Source organism: Haliotis rufescens, unplaced genomic scaffold (assembly GCF_023055435.1).
Source record: "Haliotis rufescens isolate VD_foot unplaced genomic scaffold, xgHalRufe1.0.p SCAF_19, whole genome shotgun sequence".
In the NCBI taxonomy this organism is placed as follows: Eukaryota; Metazoa; Mollusca; class Gastropoda; order Lepetellida; family Haliotidae; genus Haliotis; species Haliotis rufescens.
In genome coordinates this window covers 13,617,251-13,639,988 of record NW_025963879.1, presented here as the reverse complement: position 1 = coordinate 13,639,988, position 22,738 = coordinate 13,617,251, and the positions used below count along the sequence as shown (strand labels likewise).

At 39.0% G+C, this 22,738-nt stretch overlaps 1 protein-coding gene across 2 annotated transcripts; it reads right to left on the bottom strand.

Annotated features, from left to right (window-relative positions):
- Positions 1–1,836: 1,836 nt before the first annotated feature.
- On the bottom strand, positions 1,837–22,710 carry LOC125381656. 2 transcript variants are annotated; one of them, XM_048398904.1, is made up of 4 exons: positions 22,344–22,710; positions 17,532–17,580; positions 12,909–13,076; positions 1,837–6,513 (listed from the first exon to the last, which is right to left on the bottom strand). In XM_048398904.1, exons 1-4 carry the CDS (start codon positions 22,344–22,346, stop codon positions 6,233–6,235), a joined length of 501 nt encoding a protein of 166 aa, XP_048254861.1. In that variant the 5' UTR covers positions 22,347–22,710; the 3' UTR covers positions 1,837–6,232. The 2 variants fall into 2 exon arrangements, with proteins under 2 accessions (XP_048254861.1, XP_048254863.1); XM_048398906.1 differs by having other exon boundaries at positions 12,909–13,055; positions 22,344–22,700.
- Between the last annotated feature and the right edge of the window lie 28 nt (positions 22,711–22,738).

The following is a 22,738-nucleotide window of genomic DNA, read 5'->3' as shown; positions in this document are numbered from 1 at the left end:
ACAAAATATTCAGTAAATGTTTCATTAAATGAAAAACAATATGATAACGATGTCACCAACCTTTTTAAAATACGAATGGAAAAATTAACTATGCCTCTACAAAGTTCAATAAAAAAAATTATTCTCAAAATAAATAATGAATCTTTCAACACATATTCATGAAGATATTTCGATTTTAAGGTCGTGATTCACAATTTGCATGTTTGCGTGTATGTTCTGAGCATGATACTCACAAACGTGATTGTTTAGCTATCATGTGCTCATAAAATCACTTTTGTTTAATCCTAAACAACGCTTACGCAATCGTACATCAAAATACAATATCACCTCTTTGGCGACGTTACCTACAGCAGGATAACACTCATGCCACGGGCCGGTCGTCCACGTGTGACGTCACGTCAACAAGACAACCCTATTCGGTTGGATCATCTTCGGAATCGATACCGAACTGCCATATTAACATCACAGACAACTTATGGGTTGAGACGATTAGTGGCAGAACCGCACGCAACCAGTAGAAGGCGCACAACGTTCACCCCCGACTGCTAGCAATACGCCCAATTCTGCTTCCACGTAACCGTCAGGCACGCCTAGCCTGAGGTTCAGAAGACAAGACAATGACAGTATACTACAGATGAGTCCAGGTTTAACTCGACACATCTGACGGCCATGCACGGGTCAACGGGCGTCCAGGAGAACGTTTTAGCGGCGCTTGCATTACTCAACGTCGTCGGTTTAGAGGTGGAAGTGTAATGGTATATGGCGGCATAACAACCCGTCTTTGTTGATGGCAATGTTTAGTCCTGTCAAGGCTTGACTACTGTAATAGTCTGGTGGGTAACATCGCAGATGAACAGCTCGAGGGGCTTCAGTCACACAAAACACAGATGCATGTATTGTTAGGAGAACTTAAACATGGACACCCATAACCCCAGCTCTGATGTCGCTGCATTGGTTGCCTCTCAAACCTTGTTTACTTTAAAGTATTGTTGCTAGTCTACAAATGCTTCAATGAATCAGCCCCACTGTATCTGATGGAACTTTGCCTTATATAAACCATCTAGATCCCTCCGTCCTGAATGTGAACACCTGCTGCAAGTTCTAGAAACCTGCTTGAAAACTTATATAGATCTTTCGAATACAGTGCTTCAACACATTGGAACAATCTACAAGCTCTCTCTGTCACTTCCATCATTCAAGGCACATCTAAAGACCTACCTTTTCAAGCAGGAAGATCCAGTTGAGAATTGGTCTTCAGCAATCCATTCTTGTTTTAATAGGCGATTAACAGTATCAAATTACCCACCCTAGATTTTCATTACCCAATTTGTATTGCTACACTACTCAGATCAATCGGAAGGTGAGCTACAAACCAGCCCCAGTGTAGGGTTGGTGATATCAACAACATGGCGGCCAGTTGATTGGTTCGTTTGTTGTTTTATGCCGCACTCAGCAATATTCCAGCTATATGCCGACGGTCTGTAAATAATCGAGTCTGGACCAGACAATCCAGTGATTAATATCATGATCCTCGATCTACGCAATTGGGATCAATGACATGTTTCAACCAAGTCAGCGAGCCTGATCACCCGATCCCGTTTGTCGCCTCTTACGACAATCATAGACGCCTTTTACGGCAAGTATGAGTTTGCTGAAGACCTATTCTACCCCGGATCTTAGCGGCCAGTCCCACTTATTAGTTTCAGAGATGCTGAAATATGAATTATGGACACACAGACAAAACTGTCAATGCAACATTCCAGGTAATCTGTATTTGTGGCCTAACAATGTGTCCAGTAGATCCTTTCAGGAGGAAAAATGAACAAACAAACAATACTTTGTTGAAGCATTTTAAACAAGCCCTTTTAAAGCAAAGAATAACAAAACAAAAACTGAACATACTTGCTTCACTGGCACATATATCAATTCTTCATTGGAGTGAATGAGTAAGTTGGGATTAAAACTGCTTTGAACAGTTTTCCAGTTATATCACAGCATCTCAACTTAATGAGGGAGGAAAGCCTGAAGTGATGCAGATTTCAGTCTTTAAATACGAGCATGGGCATAGTGCTGACAAACTCGGAAACATAATCGGTGGGGCAAACTGGGATTCGAACCCACAATCATATTTCTGGCCTGACCAAGGGCTGCAACTCTGCACCGCAAAATGTGGTGCCTTGGATGACTGGGCCCCCATGCCCACTGAGTATTGACATCAGAAACAAAGTCAGAATTACACTCCCAATTGGATGCAACAATATACCAGCTAGAAATTAACAATCAGTACTTTGTTAAAGCATTTTTATGCATGTACTTTTAAAGCTAATAATTACACAATATAACAAAACAAATACTGATTCCACTGGTCAAGAAGTCTTCAACACATGTATCAATGCTTCCTATGCTTACTGACATCAGAAACTAGATCATTTGGGTTAATGTCTCTTTGAAAAATATCAGTAATATCATGGGATGTCAGCTGAGATCAGACCAGATCCTGACACTGCTTAGGGATGTTACTTTGCACAGCAGGCAAGTTCCTATCCAGAGGCCACTGGGCCACCTGTGTCCTTTCAATTACCTTGACAAGCCGAAGAGAAGTGAGACAACCAGAGTTAGTGAGTGAGTTGGGTTTAACATCGCTTTTAACAGTATTCCAGTTATATCACAGCGTGTCAGCTTACTGTGGGAGGAAAGCCTGAAGTGATGCAGGTCTCAGACGTTTACCACTCCTGTGAAACCAACGAGCACGGGTATGGTGCTGACAAACCTAGAAACAAAATCAGGGTATATCTTGGGACTCAACTCTTTCAAATAGACATTAGAATACAGGATTGTGTTTTGCGTAACTTTTTTTATCACCTTCAGTCTTGCATTTTTTATTGTTTTTAATAGTCGTCCATTATTCCGGTTTCATGAAAGCATCCTATCACTGTGACACAGGCATAAACAATGTGTTCTTCAACTGTTAATCACATTTTCAACATGCTCAGAATTATTGACACTTGTTGGCATATGTTCATGTTTGACACTACATACCTAGGTGACCCTTGAAAAATGATGCTAAGTACGTACATCGCCAGTACTGACCACGGAGGTCACTCAACCATCCAGCATTGGAACCGGTGTTTATTGAACTGCCATGGATGAGACAAGGAAAGGGAGCTAATCTTCACGGATGGAGGCAGAGTTACAAAATGTGCATACCACTAATGGCACATGAACAATTTGACAATATACAATGTCATGCAGTTTGACTACATGTATACAAAAAGGAAGGTCTCACGACTCCAGCTGTATTATATCTCAATTCTGTGATGATAAATACCCTGAGCTTATTTGCTACCTTTAAGTCGCTTCATTATGACATGATGCTAGAACTAGCCATCCAATCAAAGTTCTCTCATGGGCTAGACATGATGTGATAGGTTAGCGGTGGAAATGATAGAGATTGGGACATCACTCCTGAAACAAAGCTTTGTTGGAGAGTCCAGGTTGTTCAATCCATTCCAGTCTACAACCAGTGGACAACTGACCCCATGCACCAGGACATTAATCTCAACACACACAAACAGTGTTCCCGCTGGCTTTTGAAACTGCCAGTCCTTGTGGACAGGAAACTCTAAAAATTACCAGTCCCCCCTAATTTTTGCCAGTCCCAACTTTCAACAAATATAAAAACGCATGGAAATTATTTGGTTTTAATTCTTTCAACATCATGTTCAGTGCAAATATGTCATTTTGAAGTAACAAAGTTAGATCTATACGTCATTCACACAAACTTCAGTCACAAATTACTCTTCTTTTTTTATCATATTTTAAGACGAAGTCGCTACAAATGGATATTTAACCTAGAAATAGACAAGGGGAAACCCTGATGGTAACAGACAAGCTGAATTTGTTAGAAAAATGTACTTTATGAATATCACCGATATTTTGTTCAGCAACAACGATTTATAAGGTACTCTATAAGGTCCACAGGGACTGACAGTCACATGAATTACTGGTCTTAACCTAAACGGGAACACTGACAAACCTTTTCAAGCAAGGTTATGTTCAACCTCTACAAATCCATGTGAGTTACAAATACATACAGAACTAATTTGCCAGCTGTCATTTAATCACCCAAGCAAACAAATAGGGACTCAAACACTATCACAGGCTGATATCAATGAATTTTACAAAAATTATGATGATCTTCATGTTTCTGTTATTTTTGGAAAATAGACAGAACACTTGGAATGGGTTTTTATGGATGATAGATCTATTAGATCTTTACAATGATTCTGCGAAACTGACCACAGTTGACCATCTGTAAGCACTAGGGATTCCGGAGACCCTATACGGATATGGTCCCTGGGGATTCAAACAATGGGAAACCAATAACTCGTACTCAGAACACGAAAAGCAAACAGTGTAATGTTGCCACTGGATACTTACCAGTTAATCTTCATGAGATCACAGACCTGAGCCAAGTCTGCAACAAGCTGCTGATGGCCAAAAGTTAGAGGGTTTGGGGAGTTGGAGGATGCTATAGAAGTGTAGCAGGGCATGGAGTCATCCCACAGATGACATCCGCACCTTGTCAGCATGCTGAAGGGGTTAACCTCTATTTCATGTGGACAAAGCGTCCAACCTCGGATCAGAAGGTCGGTGTTTCAAATCCTTGGGACTCGAAAATTTTGTGGCCGCTACATTGGCGCCCAACGTGGGTCTGAGCAAGTTAATATTACATTTGAGCAAAATAAGCCTCAGTACCTTCTGTTGACGGGGGAGTATGTAGCAGGGCGTAGAGTCATCTCACAGATGAAATCCTTATCTTGTCAGCCTGATGATGGGGTTAAACCCTTTGGTCATGCGGACAAGGCGTCCGACCTCGGATCAGATGGTCCGATCCCATCACAGACTCAGAAAGTTTATGGCTGCTACACAAGCCTAAATGTTGACATGTTTGTGACACCCCGGAGACAAAGTCATTCATATCCGCCACCATCTGTGCATGTTCACAATTGTATTTAATAGTTTCAATTTCTGTGAAAATAGGCACCAGTCCTACCTAGTATAATACATTGCAAAGTTTCATGGAGAAATAATGAAATGTTTTACACCACAAAAAGGGACCCCAATTTGAACTTTGAAATTTAAAAAAAAAATTCCGGAACATCAAAGTCACTAGTTCAGCAAATGGCTGATGTGTAAACAGAGTCTCATGAAGATATATGAAACGGTTTATATGTTATGTTCTTGAAACGCACCGTTACCTCATTTGAGCAAAAGCAAACTAAAGGGTGCTAAACACTAATTCTTGATGGCAGTTTTCAAACATGACAACATATTCATCACTTAATGATGAATTCAATATGTCATCTAGAGGGTATGATGTATGAAATTGTCATCATTGAATCCATAGTGGTTTCAGAGAAAACTTATCGCATTTGAAGTTGGATGGATGGAAGATGGAACAACGAATGTCAGTCTACATCATCTGCTCCAAGTGATGGATGACTTATGATCACCTTAGCACTGCGTATGGGAGTTACGATCACCTTAGCACTACGGATGGGAGTTACAATCACCTTAGCACTACCTATGGAAAGTATCCGACTCACAATCACCTTAGCACTACGTATGGGAGGTAGGGAGTTATGATCACCTTAGCGCTATGTGTGGGAGGTAAGGGAGTTATCATGATATGACATTTATACTAAGTTTTCCAATAATAATTAGAAGTGCTCTTATGAGTTATCATGATGTATAATATTACACCATGATAACTCATAAAAGCACTTGATGTGGATCTAATTATTATAGGAAAACTTGGTAAAGTTATAATCATCTTAGTGCTTTGAACGGGAGTTATGATCACCTTAGCACTATGTAATGGAAGGTAGGGAGTTACGATCACCTTAGCGCTACGTATGGGAGGTATGAGAGTTACGATAACCTTAGCGTTAAGATCACGTTGTACAACGCAACCCTTGGGGTTATGAAATTTAAACAAAACTCAGTTGCTGGTCATTTGTGTTTTTGCAAATGTACGTTATGAAATTTAAATAAAGTACAGTGTTGTATAAAAGATTCATCCTTTTGCAAGCGACAAAATTCATTGTGAAGATGGCAAAGGCCCATTTCCATCCCACTTGGAAAATTACACACCTATCAATGGACTTTCGACGTAGGATAAACATTAAAAAAATGAATAAACATTTGCTTTTCCAGATACAAATCCTGATTATGTCAGAGTGTCAGAGAGGTCTCCTCTACCAATATCACAGAGTGCTTTAGCTAAAACCTTGACTTGTGGAGGGGTGGGCTGGCGTCTTTTCCACACCAATAGAGTCTGGTAGCTCAGCTCGTAGTCCCCTTCTATGCGGTGGTCATGGTGGATCGTCTCCAGTTCCCCAGTGGTCAGGCCTAGCTTGGTCCCTAGGTCCTTCCATGCCGTGTCATTGTACTTAGTCAGTTTTTTGCACACTCTGTCCATCTGGTCCCTTGTGGGCTCATTTTCAGACTCTGCAAGGATTACAGGATAACACGGTTATAACAAACGTCAAGGGACTTTTCGACTCTTGAAGGATTACAGGAATACATGGTTGCAACAAACTCTGAGGGACTTTCCGACTCTTGAAGGATTACAGGAAAACACGGTTATAACAAACATCAAGGGACTTTCCGACTCTTGAAGGATTACAGGAATACATGGTTACAACAAACTCTGAGGGACTTTCCGACTCTTGAAGGATTACAGGAAAACATGGTTATAACAAACTCCAAGGGACTTTCCTACTCTTGAAGGATTACAGAAAAACATGGTTACAACAAACTCCAAGGGACTTTCCTACTCTTGAAGGATTACAGGAAAACATGGTTACAACAAACTCTGAGGGACTTTCCGACTCTTGAAGGATTATAGGAAAATATGGTTACAACAAACTCCAAGGGACTTTCCGACTCTTGAAGGATTACAGGAAAACATGGTTACAACAAACTCTGAGGGACTTTCCTACTCTTGAAGGATTACAGGAAAACATGGTTATAACAATCTCCAAGGGACTTTCCTACTCTTGAAGGATTACAGGAAAACATGGTTACAACAAACTCTGAGGGACTTTCCGACTCTTGAAGGATTACAGGAAAACATGGTTATAACAAACTCCAAAGGACTTTCCTACTCTTGAAGGATTACAGGAAAACGTGGTTACAACAAACTCCAAGGGACTTTCCGACTCTTGAAGGATTACAGAAAAACATGGTTACAACAAACTCTGAGGGACTTTCCTACTCTTGAAGGATTACAGGAAAACGTGGTTACAACAAACTCTGAGGGACTTTCCTACTCTTGAAGGATTACAGGAAAACATGGTTATAACAAACTCCAAGGGACTTTCCTACTCTTGAAGGATTACAGAAAAACATGGTTACAACAAACTCCAAGGGACTTTCCTACTCTTGAAGGATTACAGAAAAACATGGTTACAACAAACTCCAAGGGACTTTCCGACTCTTGAAGGATTATAGGAAAATATGGTTACAACAAACTCCAAGGGACTTTCCGACTCTTGAAGGATTACAGGAAAACATGGTTACAACAAACTCTGAGGGACTTTCCTACTCTTGAAGGATTACAGGAAAACATGGTTATAACAATCTCCAAGGGACTTTCCTACTCTTGAAGGATTACAGGAAAACATGGTTACAACAAACTCTGAGGGACTTTCCGACTCTTGAAGGATTACAGGAAAACATGGTTATAACAAACTCCAAAGGACTTTCCTACTCTTGAAGGATTACAGGAAAACGTGGTTACAACAAACTCCAAGGGACTTTCCTACTCTTGAAGGATTACAGAAAAACATGGTTACAACAAACTCTGAGGGACTTTCCTACTCTTGAAGGATTACAGGAAAACGTGGTTACAACAAACTCTGAGGGACTTTCCTACTCTTGAAGGATTACAGGAAAACATGGTTATAACAAACTCCAAGGGACTTTCCTACTCTTGAAGGATTACAGAAAAACATGGTTACAACAAACTCCAAGGGACTTTCCTACTCTTGAAGGATTACAGAAAAACATGGTTACAACAAACTCTGAGGGACTGTCCGACTCTTGAAGGATTACAGGAAAACTTGGTTATAACAAACTCCAAGGGACTTTCCAAATCTTGAAGGATTACAGGAAAACATGGTTATAACAAACTCCAAGGGACTTTCAGATCCTGAGTAAAATAACAGTGAAACATGGTTACAACAAACTCTGAGGGACTTTCCGACTCTTGAAGGATTACAGGAAAACATGGTTTCAACAAACGCCAAGGGACTTTCAGACCCTGAGTAAGATAACAGTGAAACATAGTTACCGGTATAACAAACTCCTGACGCTGATTAAAATAAAAGAAAAAAGTGGTTATAACAAACACCTAGGGACGTTTTTGTCCTGATAATTGAAAGGATCTGTGAGACAGGTAGAACTTATGGATAAATAATAGAAAACAGGTGGAGAGAACGCCTCGGGATAGAACACCCAAAAGGCCTTAATAGGAAGACATCCCTTCCCTCAGCATGTGAAGAACTGCTTGTTCAGAGACAGGAGTTGCCATGACGTCAAACTTATCACGATGTCACAATGTACAATAGCTTTGAAGTCACTGTTAGTAATGAAGTCATAGCTCAAGTCAGTTACAGCAATGGTTGAAAAAGGAACTCGAATGACGTAGTACAAAACCAACAGAGCGTGCCTGATGAAGGCCGGGAGGCCGAAAGCTTGACTGTGTGTAATTATATTTGATTCACTTCTGATGGTGAATTATGATAATGTATTGTATTGTTTAACAATGATTGTGACACTGTTACATTGTTTCTGTGGAGATTCGGTATATGCTCATTGCGTTGTATTTGGGCAGTGATTAGTTGGCTGGAATGTAGTGTCATTTAATCTAAGCAGTCATCTGGAAGTTTCTATACTTAGACACTAGTTTGGTGTGTAAACTTCCAGAATACCGTGGACTGGTATGGAATATTCTGCGGTGTTCTGGAAGCAAGTTGGACTGTATATATTTAATGTCCATTGAGGACCTGACTATCTAAATGTAAAATGGGTCGATGGCCTACAGTATGAAATGAATAAAGAATATTGACTGTATATATTGTGTGTTTGCATATGTCTCACACATTATCTCTCACACATTTCGACTCACACACATTTTCATTGCTTTGGAACCAGCTTTCAAGTGAGGCTTGCTCATCATCCCTGATTCCCTGTCAAGGCCATCTTGGAAGCACTGAGTTTTGTTATCATCACTGTAATTTTGCATTTGATAGTGACCACTGCCATCATATTATTTATTGCATTGAATATTGTACTACCACTCTACTGTTTACTGCCATTGTAATTGCTGTACAGTAATTTGTATTGATTTGTAAACTTAGTGAATTTTGTAATACATTTGTTGATTGTGATCGCATACCACTTGTTGGTTGTTTGTTGGTTTCAAACTAGGTTCTTTTACGTACAGATTTCTGGATTGACATATTGTTTCAATTTGGGAATCAACACGTAACAATGGTGGCTGACTGTTTGATTCACCGCTGATGGTGACTGACTGTTTGATTCACTGCCGATGGTAACCGACTGTTTGATTCACTGCCGATGGTGACTGACTGTTTGATTCACTGCTGATGGTGACTGATTGTTTGATTCACTGCCGATGGTGACCGACTGTTTGATCCACTGCTGATGGTGACTGACTGTTTGATTCACTTCGTGATGTTGACTGAGTGTTTGATTCACTGCGTGATGTTGACTGACTGTTTGATTCACTGCTGATGGTGACTGATTGTTTGATTCAGTGCCGTTGGTGACCGACTGTTTGATCCACTGCTGATGCTGACCGACTGTTTGATTCACTGCCGATGGTGACTGATTGTTTGATTCACTGCCGTTGGTGACCGACTGTTTGATCCACTGCTGATGCTGACTGACTGTTTGATTCACTTCGTGATGTTGACTGAGTGTTTGATTCACTGCGTGATGTTGACTGAATGTTTGATTCACTGCCGATGGTGACTGACTGTTTGATTCACTGCTGATGGTGACTGACTGTTTGATTCACTGCATGATGTTGACTGAGTGTTTGATTCACTGCCGATGGTGACTGACTGTTTGATTCACTGCGTGATGTTGACTGACTGTTTGATCCACTGCTGATGCTGACTGACTGTTTGATTCACTGCTGCTGATGACTGACTGTTTGATTCACTGCGTGATGTTGACTGACTGTTTGATTCACTGCTGCTGATGACTGACTATTTGATTCACTGCGTGATGTTGACTGAGTGTTTGATTCACTGCTGATGGTGACTGAGTGTTTGATTCACTGCGTGATGTTGAACGAGTGTTTGATTCACTGCCAATAGTGACTGAGTGTTTGATTCACTGCTGATGACGACTGACTGTTTGATTTACTGCGTGATGTTGACTGAGTGTTTGATTCACTGCGTGATGTTGACTGAGTGTTTGATTCACTGTGTGATGGTGACTGACTGTTTGATTCACTGCTGATGGTGACTGACTGTTTGATTCACTGTGTGATGTTGAATGAGTGTTTGATTCACTGTGTGATGGTGACTGACTGTTTGATTCACTGCTGATGGTGACGACTGACTGTTTGATTCACTGCGTGATGTTGACTGAGTGTTTGATTCACTGCGTGATGTTGACTGAGTGTTTGATTCACTGCATGATGTTGACTGAGTGTTTGATTCACTGCTGATGGTGACTGACTGTTTGATTCACTGCTGATGGTGACTGACTGTTTGATTCACTGCGTGATGGTGACTGACTGTTTGATTCACTGCTGATGGTGACTGACTGTTTGATTCACTGCGTGATGTTGAGTGTTTGATTCACTGCTGATGGTTACTGACTGTTTGATTCACTTTGTGATGTTGACTGAGTGTTTGATTCACTGCGTGATGTTGACTGAGTGTTTGATTCACTGCCGATGGTGACTGACTGTTTGATTCACTGCTGATGGTGACTGACTGTTTGATTCACTGCATGATGTTGACTGAGTGTTTGATTCACTGCCGATGGTGACTGACTGTTTGATTCACTGCGTGATGTTGACTGACTGTTTGTTTCACTGCTGATGGTGACTGACTGTTTGATTCACTGCGTGATGTTGACTGAGTGTTTGATTCACTGCGTGATGTTGACTGACTGTTTGATTCACTGCCGATGATGACTGACTGTTTGATTCACTGCATGATGTTGACTGAATGTTTGATTTACTGCCGATGGTGACTGACTGTTTGATTCACTGCTGATGGTGACTGACTGTTTGATTCACTGCGTGATGTTGACTGAGTGTTTGATTCACTGCGTGATGTTGACTGACTGTTTGATTCACTGCTGATGGTTACTGACTGTTTGATTCACTGCGTGATGTTGACTGAGTGTTTGATTCACTGCGTGATGTTGACTGAGTGTTTGATTCACTGCTGATGGTGACTGAGTGTTTGATTCACTGCGTGATGGTGACTGAGTGTTTGATTCACTGCATGATGTTGACTGAGTGTTTGATTCACTGCCGATGGTGACTGACTGTTTGATTCACTGCGTGATGTTGACTGAGTGTTTGATTCACTGCGTGATGTTGACTGAGTGTTTGATTCACTGCTGATGGTGACTGAGTGTTTGATTCACTGCGTGATGTTGACTGAGTGTTTGATTCACTGCCAATGGTGACTGACTGTTTGATTCACTGCGTGATGTTGACTGACTGTTTGATTCACTGCTGATGGTGACTGAGTGTTTGATTCACTGCGTGATGTTGACTGAGTGTTTGATTCACTGCGTGATGTTGACTTGAGTGTTTGATTCACTGCCAATGGTGACTAACTGTTTGATTCACTGCTGATGGTGACTGACTGTTTGATTTACTGCGTGATGTTGACTGAGTGTTTGATTCACTGCTGATGGTGACTGACAGTTTGATTCACTGCTGATGGTGACTGAGTGTTTGATTCACTGCGTGATGTTGACTGAGTGTTTGATTCACTGCGTGATGTTGACTGAGTGTTTGATTCACTGCGTGATGTTGACTGAGTGTTTGATTCACCGCTGATGGTGACTGACTGTTTGATTCACTGCAGATAGTGACTGACTGTTTGATTCATTGCCGATAGTGACTGACTGTTTGATTCACTGCCGATAGTGACTGACTGTTTGATTCACTGCCGATGGCGACTGACTGTTTGATTCACTGCTGATGGTGACCGACATTGTTTGATTCACCGCTAATGAGTAGGATTGATAGATTGACACTGATTATGTTTGCCTCATGTATCAAATCAGTTTTCTTTAGCTGATAATTTGTTTAAAAAGCATTATAAGCATTTACAGTTCTATATATGTATGCCTCTTAGGACCATATTCTACCGTAATCATTATTCAACATCAAAACTTTTGAAGATGTTCCAATGACTAGGTTTGTTCCTTGTATAAACTGTTCATTTGGGACATTAAACATGTTAAATACATAATCTATTAAAAAGCTCACCCGAAAATCTTACACTGGCCATTTGTCACATATTTAGGACACAACAGACTTACTGACACATTAGGCAATAGCTTCAGCCATAGGACTGGTTAATTGTCATTCCTGCGTGTTGAATGGGACAAATGTATATTTTGAAACAGTGTCTATTAACACAATTCCAGCTTCCCTATATCCCAACCAGAATATGCCCTGGGCCCTGTTCCACAAAGAGATCTTAGTGCTAAGTTGGTCGTAACTCCCATACTTTATCATAGGCTTACGATCAACCTAGCACTAAGATCGCTTTATGAGACGGGGCCCAGTGTCTCAGTTACATGCCCCAGTAATCCCCCTGCTGTATACTAACTGGACAGAGGTCGTTTTGGTGTCTTCACATTCACTTTGGGTGCCCCTGCTGCTGCCCGAGCTTGACTTCTTGTCTGCATTCCGCCCGGTACGTTCATCATGTTCACCGTGTTACCATCGCCTATCTGTATCCCAGAGCAGTCCTGATCTGTGGACACAAAGTTGAACTCTGAAATTTAACACTGCAAGATAATGTTTGATGTACACAACGACTGCTGAAGGGATGAGGTGTGACATTTCCCTTTAAAACTTGTCTAGGACTCTCATTATCATGCTACACATCATACCCACATTTCATCTTGCTAGATGTCATGCTTTCTAAGCAGAAGATTGTCCCCAATTACATTTTGCCATGTTTTCATAAAAAGAAAACATTGTTTATCCAAATGGCATAAACGAGATAAACATGAGAAACATCAAGGTTTCTGAAAAGTTAATAAACACATAAAAAGCACACCAATTTCACTTGGACAGACAGACAGACAGACAGACAGACAGACAGACAGACAGACAGACAGACAGTTTTATTTCCGTGAGGCCTCTGGCTCAAAATTACATACAATTACAATTTGAAAAGATTACAATTTGGTGTTTCTTTTTATATTTACATGATACATGATAGACTGACATTTGTGATAACATCAATGGTCTTACTCTGTCTGCATGATAGAAATAAAATGGTTAATTGAAGGATATTTACTAAAATATATTACAATGAACTTGTTTCTCAATTCTTTATTTCTTTGTTGCTTAACACACTCAGTGATATTCCAGCTATATGATGGCGGTCTGTAAATAATTGAGTCTGGGCTAGACAATCGAGTGATTGACAGAGTGAGCATCGATCCATGCCATTGGGATACGATGACATGCATCAACTAAGTCAGCGAGCCTGTCCACCCCATCCCGTTAGTCGCCTCTTAAGCATGGGTTGCTGAAGACCAATTCTAACCCAGAGCTTCATGGGTTTGTTTCTCAATTTAGAGTAGGAGTCTCATACATAGATGATGTGCAATTCATCTTCAACAGCAAAATAGCCTTTAAGCTTGCATGACATACAACATCTTTCATAATAAATTATGTTTTAATATCAGTCTCATCAGCAAGCTTGAAATTGCAACATCTTATCTGGAATAGGATACTCTCAAATGTTGAGGAAGGACACCTATGCTTGAATACTTTTCAATATTAAAAGTTGAAAAAAAACCACTTCTGATTTGCATGTAAGCAGCCTTGCCATTACTGAAAGAGATTATCATGTACAGTATAATATGACCGCGTATAAGCCGAATTTTGAGGACCAGAAAAAAGATTCTGTAGAAAGGGGTCGGCTTATCCACGGGATACACTTTCATGATAGTATTTTTCAGATCGTGATCTGTCAGAAACATCGCCTGAATGACGGTCCGATAGATTACAATTTCCCGAAAGTTTGGAAGTTGCCACGACTAGAGCCATTATTGTTATAAATTATCAATAACGTTATTATTATACACCAATGTTGTCATTATTAAAAAAATGTCATGCATGTTAGTACTTCCGATAATAAGTTTTCAATTGAATGTTCAAAGTTTATTGTTCTTCATAAACTCCACAATCTTTACATGTAGGTATCTAAAAATATATGTAATTCACAGCTATAATATATAATCCCCAGATGAAATCGCCAATAGCTATTACGTACGTTTTGCAAAGTTCATAAATTGATAGTGAACAAGTGTCTACCTTTATTGAAAGAGGCAAATAAACAACTCTTTGCTCAAAAAGTGCAATAAAGGCCGCTTGTTTTCCTATTTCCTGACTAATCCAGACACATCCAAATCCAAATCTAAACAGAGTATCTCTTATTGGTGTTGCCCTGGTATTACGGCCTACACCATCCAAAGTTTTAACATAATATAACATTGTTTTGATACCCATTGTTTGCTGAATGTGATAGTCTGCACCAATACTTAATTGACTTTGTCAATATACAAATTGCAAAGGCATTCTTCCACATTCCCTTAAACCATATTATTACATATTAATCCACCAAACTTTAAACTAGATTTACAATAACTTAATATGATCAGATTAAAATAGTATTACAATAAGTCGTGCCCCATATTTCAGAACCATTGGACAGGTTTTATCATACACTGAAATATCTCAAATGGATCTGGACAACTGATGGTACAAAGTCTCCTTTCATAATTATAAACAAAATATGTTGCCTATTGTGAAAAAAGGTCCCAGGTATTTATAGAAAGATACTGTTTCTATAGATGTACCATCATAAAACCACTTTTCATACGACCTTAAGGGACCACTTTTCTACTTTCACGCCAGTATGTTTACAAAAACTTTCTAGTAAGTTATCTTGCTCTGCACTTGTGTACAGGTGTCAGATATTTCTGAGATATCATCAGCAAACATGAGAGAACACAAATCCTAATTATAAACCTCCAGTGATATCATCCTATTGTACTCCAGGCAGGTTAAATCTTATAAACAGGGATATTTGCATTATAATGTTATATCGCCAGGATTTTAAATAATATCCCAAGAATTTTTATACATATAACTTCCGTTTATATTGAAATATATGAATGTTTCTCACTGGAAATTTATTTTGCATTTGAACATGTAATATAATGACATGTAAAATCAAATGACAAATGATGTATTTATATTCCCGCGAATCGAACACGCAACCTTTGAATCTGGAGCCCACTGAGTCTACCGCCAAGCTACAGAGGCGCCAATAAATCACAATGTTTTAAAGAATTTCTTTTTCAAGCACTGTCCGCCAGCAACTGCTATTTTACGCCCGTTTCCTAAGGTTCATGGAAGGTATGTTTCAAACATACTAATGTTGCTTAATGTTGTTTAAAGTTTCTTTTTTCGGTTTATACGTTATCGGTTTATGAGATTTTAAACCCCCTGACATGTTTTATCCTACACATAGACGAGATAACAGTAATATCTTGGCCACCCTCTCTGGCCATAAGGGTAATTAACTTGTATATAAATATAATAAATATGTGTGGACTTAAACACATCCTTAACAGGTGCCAATGTTACAGGTAAACCACTTATACCTGTTTCACATGTGCCTCTATACACACATACATAAATATAGTATGTAAACTGTGTAAGAAACACATCTTCGTCAGTCTGTTCATGACTTTCAAAACAAAACAGGTTGTTTTCCAATCAAAGTTGAATGAGAAGAGAGTTACTTCATTAAAAATGTTCGCGTGAAGCAACATTTGTTTGATTTAATTTGTACACAAAGTTTTGACTCAATGAAACCAAAAGAAAACACCGTCCGCTCAAAAGAGTTGGCAACTGTTGACAATTTGTTTGGTGTTAGCAAAAAAACAGATATTAATTAGATCATCCTCTTATTGTTGACATAAACGTTCACATTGCAACATATACACACAGTGCAAATTTACATTTACATTTGCACCTGCTCCAGACATGATGCAAATTTGCTCTTGGTGTTATTATACACACGAGTAAACGCTGTCACATGACAAGTATACCCATGTATGTATTTCTACACACACAGCATATATACACACATATGTACCGAGGCGCATGTGGACAGGGTATTAGTTAATTTCCATGTGAGTGCAGAGTAAATTTACTTATACACACGTATGTATAGTTACACATGTGCAAAATTACTTACGTGAGTAAATGTTGTGCATGTGAACTGGCAAATGCCTTGGAAAAGTCAATGAAGAGGCAGTAAAATCTGCCTCTCTTCTTACCAATGTATATTTGAACTATATCCTGTAATGAAACAATATTTTCAACAGTGGAGCAATGAGCCTTAAAACCTGGTTGTTGTTCATTAATAATATGATGATTCTCATGCCAATTCAGCAGATGGTTGTTCAAAATAGACGTAAATACTTTCCATTGATTGAGAGAAATACCTCTATAGTTTCTGGGGTCATTTTCACAGTCAGACTTGAAGAGAGGGCATATAATACCCTTAACCCAGCAACTGGGGAATCTACCACGATCAAGAATGTGATTAAAAAGGCGAGCAAGATATGGTACAGTCAGGTACCTAGAAGTTTAAAAAATTCAACAGCCACGCCATCTGGTCCTGGTGATTTGTTATTTGCAGCATTCAGTATATTACCGGTAGATAAAACGTCTTGATCAGTGATTGGTTGATCAAGTTCTCCAGTGGGTCTTTGTGTAGAAGAAAGCAAATCATCATCAAAATCAGAAGCAAATACTCTGACTTGTTCAACAGACAGGAGTGACATGAAGTGATCCACCCACTGCTGACTAGATACTGACTGTGAAATGCCACTAGACATATTACTCTGTTGAGGTATTCTCCAGAATGGTTTAGAGTCCTTACTAGCCGCTACTAATTTATTTTCTGTGCACTGAAATATTGCATGGGCGGATACAGAGGTGGGGTGCGGGGGTGCGCACCCCCCCCCCCCTTTTTATTTCGAAAAAACTCTTTATTTCTGTATAAATTACCACCAAAGACAATAAATAGATCTTAATTGTGCACCCGCCCTTTTCAAAAAAGCTGTATCCGCCCATGTATTGTACTTGGATATACAATCCTGGTGAACTACCAAAGGCCTATAAGAACTCCACGTACCAATTGGGTTCGGTCCAGGAGGACCCCCTCGGGCACCGCCTCGATGACTCTGCAACATTAAACATGGGACATCATTACCAATTACATAACGATACAACATGGCAGTGTTCGGCTTACCATTCATCACGTACCATTGTCATAATTACTATTACTTCTAAAACACAACACAAAAAGGAACATTCACATTTTACTTCTTGTAAAAAGGTTATTATCTACTGATGAAATACCATATTAATCTGAAATATTAAAATCAGTATTTCACTTGAGCAAAATAACACCTTCTGCCGGAACTACTTTCAGTATGACTACATTCATGACACAATACATGATTTTCTGAGTAAGATCATGAAGAACATACAGAAACTATGTAATAACTAGAACATTTGTTTTTTCTTGTCTATGTTCGAAGACTATTTTCATCAAGCATATAAACAGGAATAAATCAATTCTTTCCATCACAAAAACAACATTTTGAGGTACATGTTGAAGCCATACATACATATTTTACTTTAAAAAGGCCAATATGTTTTGATATTCAAAGGGCTATAGAAATATTATAAAAGCTACTGTAAGTACCACTAAAAGTAAATAACAAATCCACTTTGTTTTTCAACACAATTTTATATTGACACGGTCTATACACTGATAAATATTGATCATGATGAATTGGTTAAAGCGTTGGCTCATCACGCCAAAGGCCCAGGTTCGATTCCCACATTGGCACATTTTTAGTGTCCCTCAACATGATATTGCTGGAATACTGCTAAAAGCGGCATAAAATCCAACTCACTCACACAGTCAGTTAACTATGCATTATACTAAATCACTGCTTTTGGCTCACTGATCATGAGGTGTTTTTGCAAATTTGGGGTGGGCTTTATACAGAGATGTCCAACTTTACTCAACCAGCTAGTTCTGCCAGAACTACTTTCAGTATGACTACATTCATGACACAATACATGATTTTCGGAGTAAGATCATGAAGAACATACAGAAACTATGTAATAACAAAACCATTTTTTTTTTCTTGGCTATGTTCGAAGACTATTTTCATCAAGCATATAAACAGGAATAAATCAATTCTTTCCATCACAAAAACAACATTTTGAGGTACATGTTGAAGCCATACATACATATTTTATATAAGGCCAATATGTTTTGATATTGAAAGGGCTAGTGAAATATTATAAAAGCTACTGTAAGTACCACTAAAAGTAAATAACAAATCCACTTTGTTTTTCAACACAATTTTATATTGACACGGTCTATACACTGATAAATATTGATCATGATGAATTGGTTCAAGCGTTGGCTCATCACGCCAAAGGCCCAGGTTCGATTCCCACATTGGCACATTCCTAGTGTCCCTCAACATGATATTGCTGGAATACTGCTAAAAGCGGCATAAAATCCAACTCACTAGCGCACTCAGTTAACTAGGCATTATACTAAATCAATGCTCATGGCTCACTGATCATGAGGTGTTTTTGCAAATTTTCGGTGGGCTTTATACAGAGATGTCCAACTTTACTCTACAGTTAGGGTGGGGCTAGAGCCAGATGAGCCTATATCAACAACACAGAAACTGGTGTGTGTTAGGTGTAGCTTTATACAGAGATGTCCAACTTTACTCTACAGTTAGGGTGGGGCTAGAGCCAGATGAGCCTATATCAACAACACAGAAACTGGTGTGTGTTTGGTGTAAGCCTCCAGATGACATTGTCTGACTCTACACAGGAAACAGGCTCCAGAGTGATCACAACAAGACAATGTGTGTACTTCTTGGGGTACAAGTATAATACAACATCAGTTGGATGTAGACCTTGTTGTGTAGTCACTCTTCTTAATGTAGATGCTTTCTCAATTTGAAATCTCCAAGTAATAACTCTTTGTGTTGGAAAGTTCTAATCATAGACATCAAATTTTAACTAATTCAAAAAAACAAAATTTGATTCAAGTTGATGTGATGGAGACTCGAAAATTCCCGAACTTTCAAAAGGCACCAAATTCACCACCAGACCTATCTATGTACCAAGTTTGGTGATGAACTACTATATGTTTTTTTCATTGCAGGGGATAAATAAATCTGAGCAACATCCCTGCCCTATATATCCTCAAAAAGTTTTTAATCCCTTGGGGTATTAAATTTAAAGTTTAACTGAGCTAAAAATAATAAATTTCTGACTTGAACAGGACTCTCATTATCTTGCCACATATCATACAATTTCATCCTACTTCATCTCATGCTCTCTCAGCAGAAGTAGATTTGAACAGTAGTAAAATCTGAATCTGAGGAAATGATAAAGATTTATTCAGTGTCTTTGCGAGCAGATAAGCCGGCCTGGGTTATAGACTGTCTGAAGTTTTTTGGTTTGGTTTGTTGTTTTACGCCGCACTCAGCAATATTCCAGCTACATGACGGCAGTCTGTAAATAATCAAGTCTTGACCAGACAAACCGGTGATTGACATCATGAGCATCGATCCACGCAATTGGGATTGATGACATGCTTTAACCAAGTCAGCGAGCCTGACTACCGATCCAGTTAGTCGCCTCTTACGACAAGCATAATCACCTTTTACGGCAAGAACGAGTTGCTGAAGACCTATTCCACCCCGGATCTTCATGGGTTTATCTGAAGTACAGCTAGTAGTCAATATATAGATCTTCAGTGATGATGCATAACATCGGGTGTTAAATAGAGAATCAATGAGTGCTGACATACTTGATATCAAAAGACACTCGGATGAGATTTTATTTATCATCCAAAATCATTCTTCCAACTTTTTCAGTTTGTAGACAGTAATAAGCAGTGTCTTAAGCCCCCGTTACACTATCAAAAACTTTGATAAAAAAAACTTGGTCAAAGAAAACTTTGACCAAGTTTTCTTGGTCCGGGTTGGGCTGTTTACACTCATCAAAGTTTTTGATAGGCCGTCAAAGTTTTGGCAGGAATTATCTTGCCAAGGTGGATGTTACTGATGAAGAATGTTTTGCTGTTGTGATATGTATTTTGTGTATTGCCATGTTGAGAAGGCGGCGTCGGGGTAGGCATAGGCATATTTGACGGCATGTTACACTATCAAAACCTTGGTCAAAATGGACTTTGACTAAGTTTTTGATCAAAGTTTATTTGAAAGTGTAATGGGGGCTTTAAGTGTAAAAAGTACTGCTAACAGCAGTTGCAGAGCCATTTGTGATGTCATTTGATTGTGATGTCATGGTAACAATGCCGTCACAAGGGACTGCAAAGCATTGTGATGCCATTTCACTGCAGCGATATCTACAATTTAGATATCGCTTGACCCAATCCAAGAGATATCTCCTGTGGGAGCCAATTTTGGATGATTTGGATGAATTTCCTTTGGATATTTTTCAAACATTCTGTACAGGGGACAATATCTACAGAACTTCAAGTCACAACACACGTCTTTCATGATAAAAAAATAATATGAGCTTCCATAATGTGTATTAGACAATTATTATGATGATATAATTAATAAAAGACAAGGGGTTTCATAAATACTTATTATAATGTCCTCATTCATTACAGTATTAACACATGAATTAGGAACAATCCACTCTGTTCATGCGCCAGACGGAATGCAGAACGATATACAGAGACAATATGTGTGATGTGATGTAGTTTTATCTTTTATATCCAAAATAATTAACAAATGCTTATTTGTGGACTGTACTGTTATGCTGGTTGTTAGGTGGTTTGATAAGCTGAGAGATTCCAATAAAGTAATTACTTAAAACTGAGAATCCCCATCTGTTGTCTAACCAAATTAATGACAACCTTCGCTGTGGGGACCTATGGGGAATACACCACCAGTACATATTACTGTCTACCACTGTGTTGTGTACTTATTAAGTAAATTCTGACAATGTCAAAAATATCAAATATACGCTACACATACTGTGTTTTTCATGTAGACAGAGGTTTCAATTAGGGGATTCCATGAAACCTGGGACGGGTGACTCGGGTACTCGGGTCGAGTGGGTCCTGAGTAGGACCTGGGTATCCATAGGACTACCCAGACCATTGGTTAGTCACGTGATATATTGTTTAATGACAAAAACTTACTATAGCTCAGTGTCGCTAATGTTCACATATCTTTCTGATGATGCACACATTCCTTTTGACTTGTAAATGTTTGAGAAAATTTTAGATAAAGCTTCAGTCAACTTCGGTGAATTCATGATCTGATTATTTGATACATGTATCTAAATAGTTTTAGCCAGGGCAGCAGTAAGTAAAACAATTACCAATCAGACATTTTGTTCCCTACTCTTCAGATTTGCAGAGGGTACCCGGGTAGGGTCGGTTAATAGGGGGTCGGGTACCCAAGTAGTAAATTTCGACTCGTCCCAGCCCTACTGTGGGTATTAAAAAACAACAACCTATTGTCAGTACTGGGATTAGCAATGTGACAAAACATGTTGGTTTACAATATTAACGCTACCCTAAACCATGATCCCTTTCTACAAACGAGATTTAACTATATGAGTTTGGACATTTTGTGTCATATCCGTTTTGACTAGTACTCCATGTTCTGTCGTTTTTCGAAAATGATTCAGTTTGTTGTGGTAAATGTTTTAATCTATACGTCTGAATTTATCATCAAGTTGGATATTTTCCTCTGTGATGCCACCAGAAGAGTAGATTTAAACGCTTCTAGTTCATTCAAACTTGAAAGGGGGCATAAGGGACGTAAGAGGATATACATTAAACATCATTTCAAGATACGCCGACAGTCCCAAGTGCAAAGACATTTTTGAGGCAAAATGTACATAATTAATCACTTACCATGTTTGCAAAATCAAAATATGTCAGATGCCACGTGTATCGAGGTCGGAAAAGTTAGTTTCTAAATGTTGGGTTTTCGTAAAGACAAAATCAGTAACGAAAGTTGGAAAATGTTCTGGGTTTTCCCGCTAATGTTATTTATAGCTCGCTTCCGGTTTAAGCTCCGAAGCTCAGGACAACGCTTGTACAAAAGGAATGTATTGTAAGCGACTCCTCCCCATGTAGACCACGTCATCCCTAAGCACATTTCACAATCACAAAATATTTTAATAATGGGTTTAGGAGTGAAAGAATCGAAAGACAATTCGCATTTATGTTTATGAACACATCTGACCTTGAGAATGTTTTAATTTTTTGCTCTCTCCTTAAACTATGCAATGAATATTATAAAAATA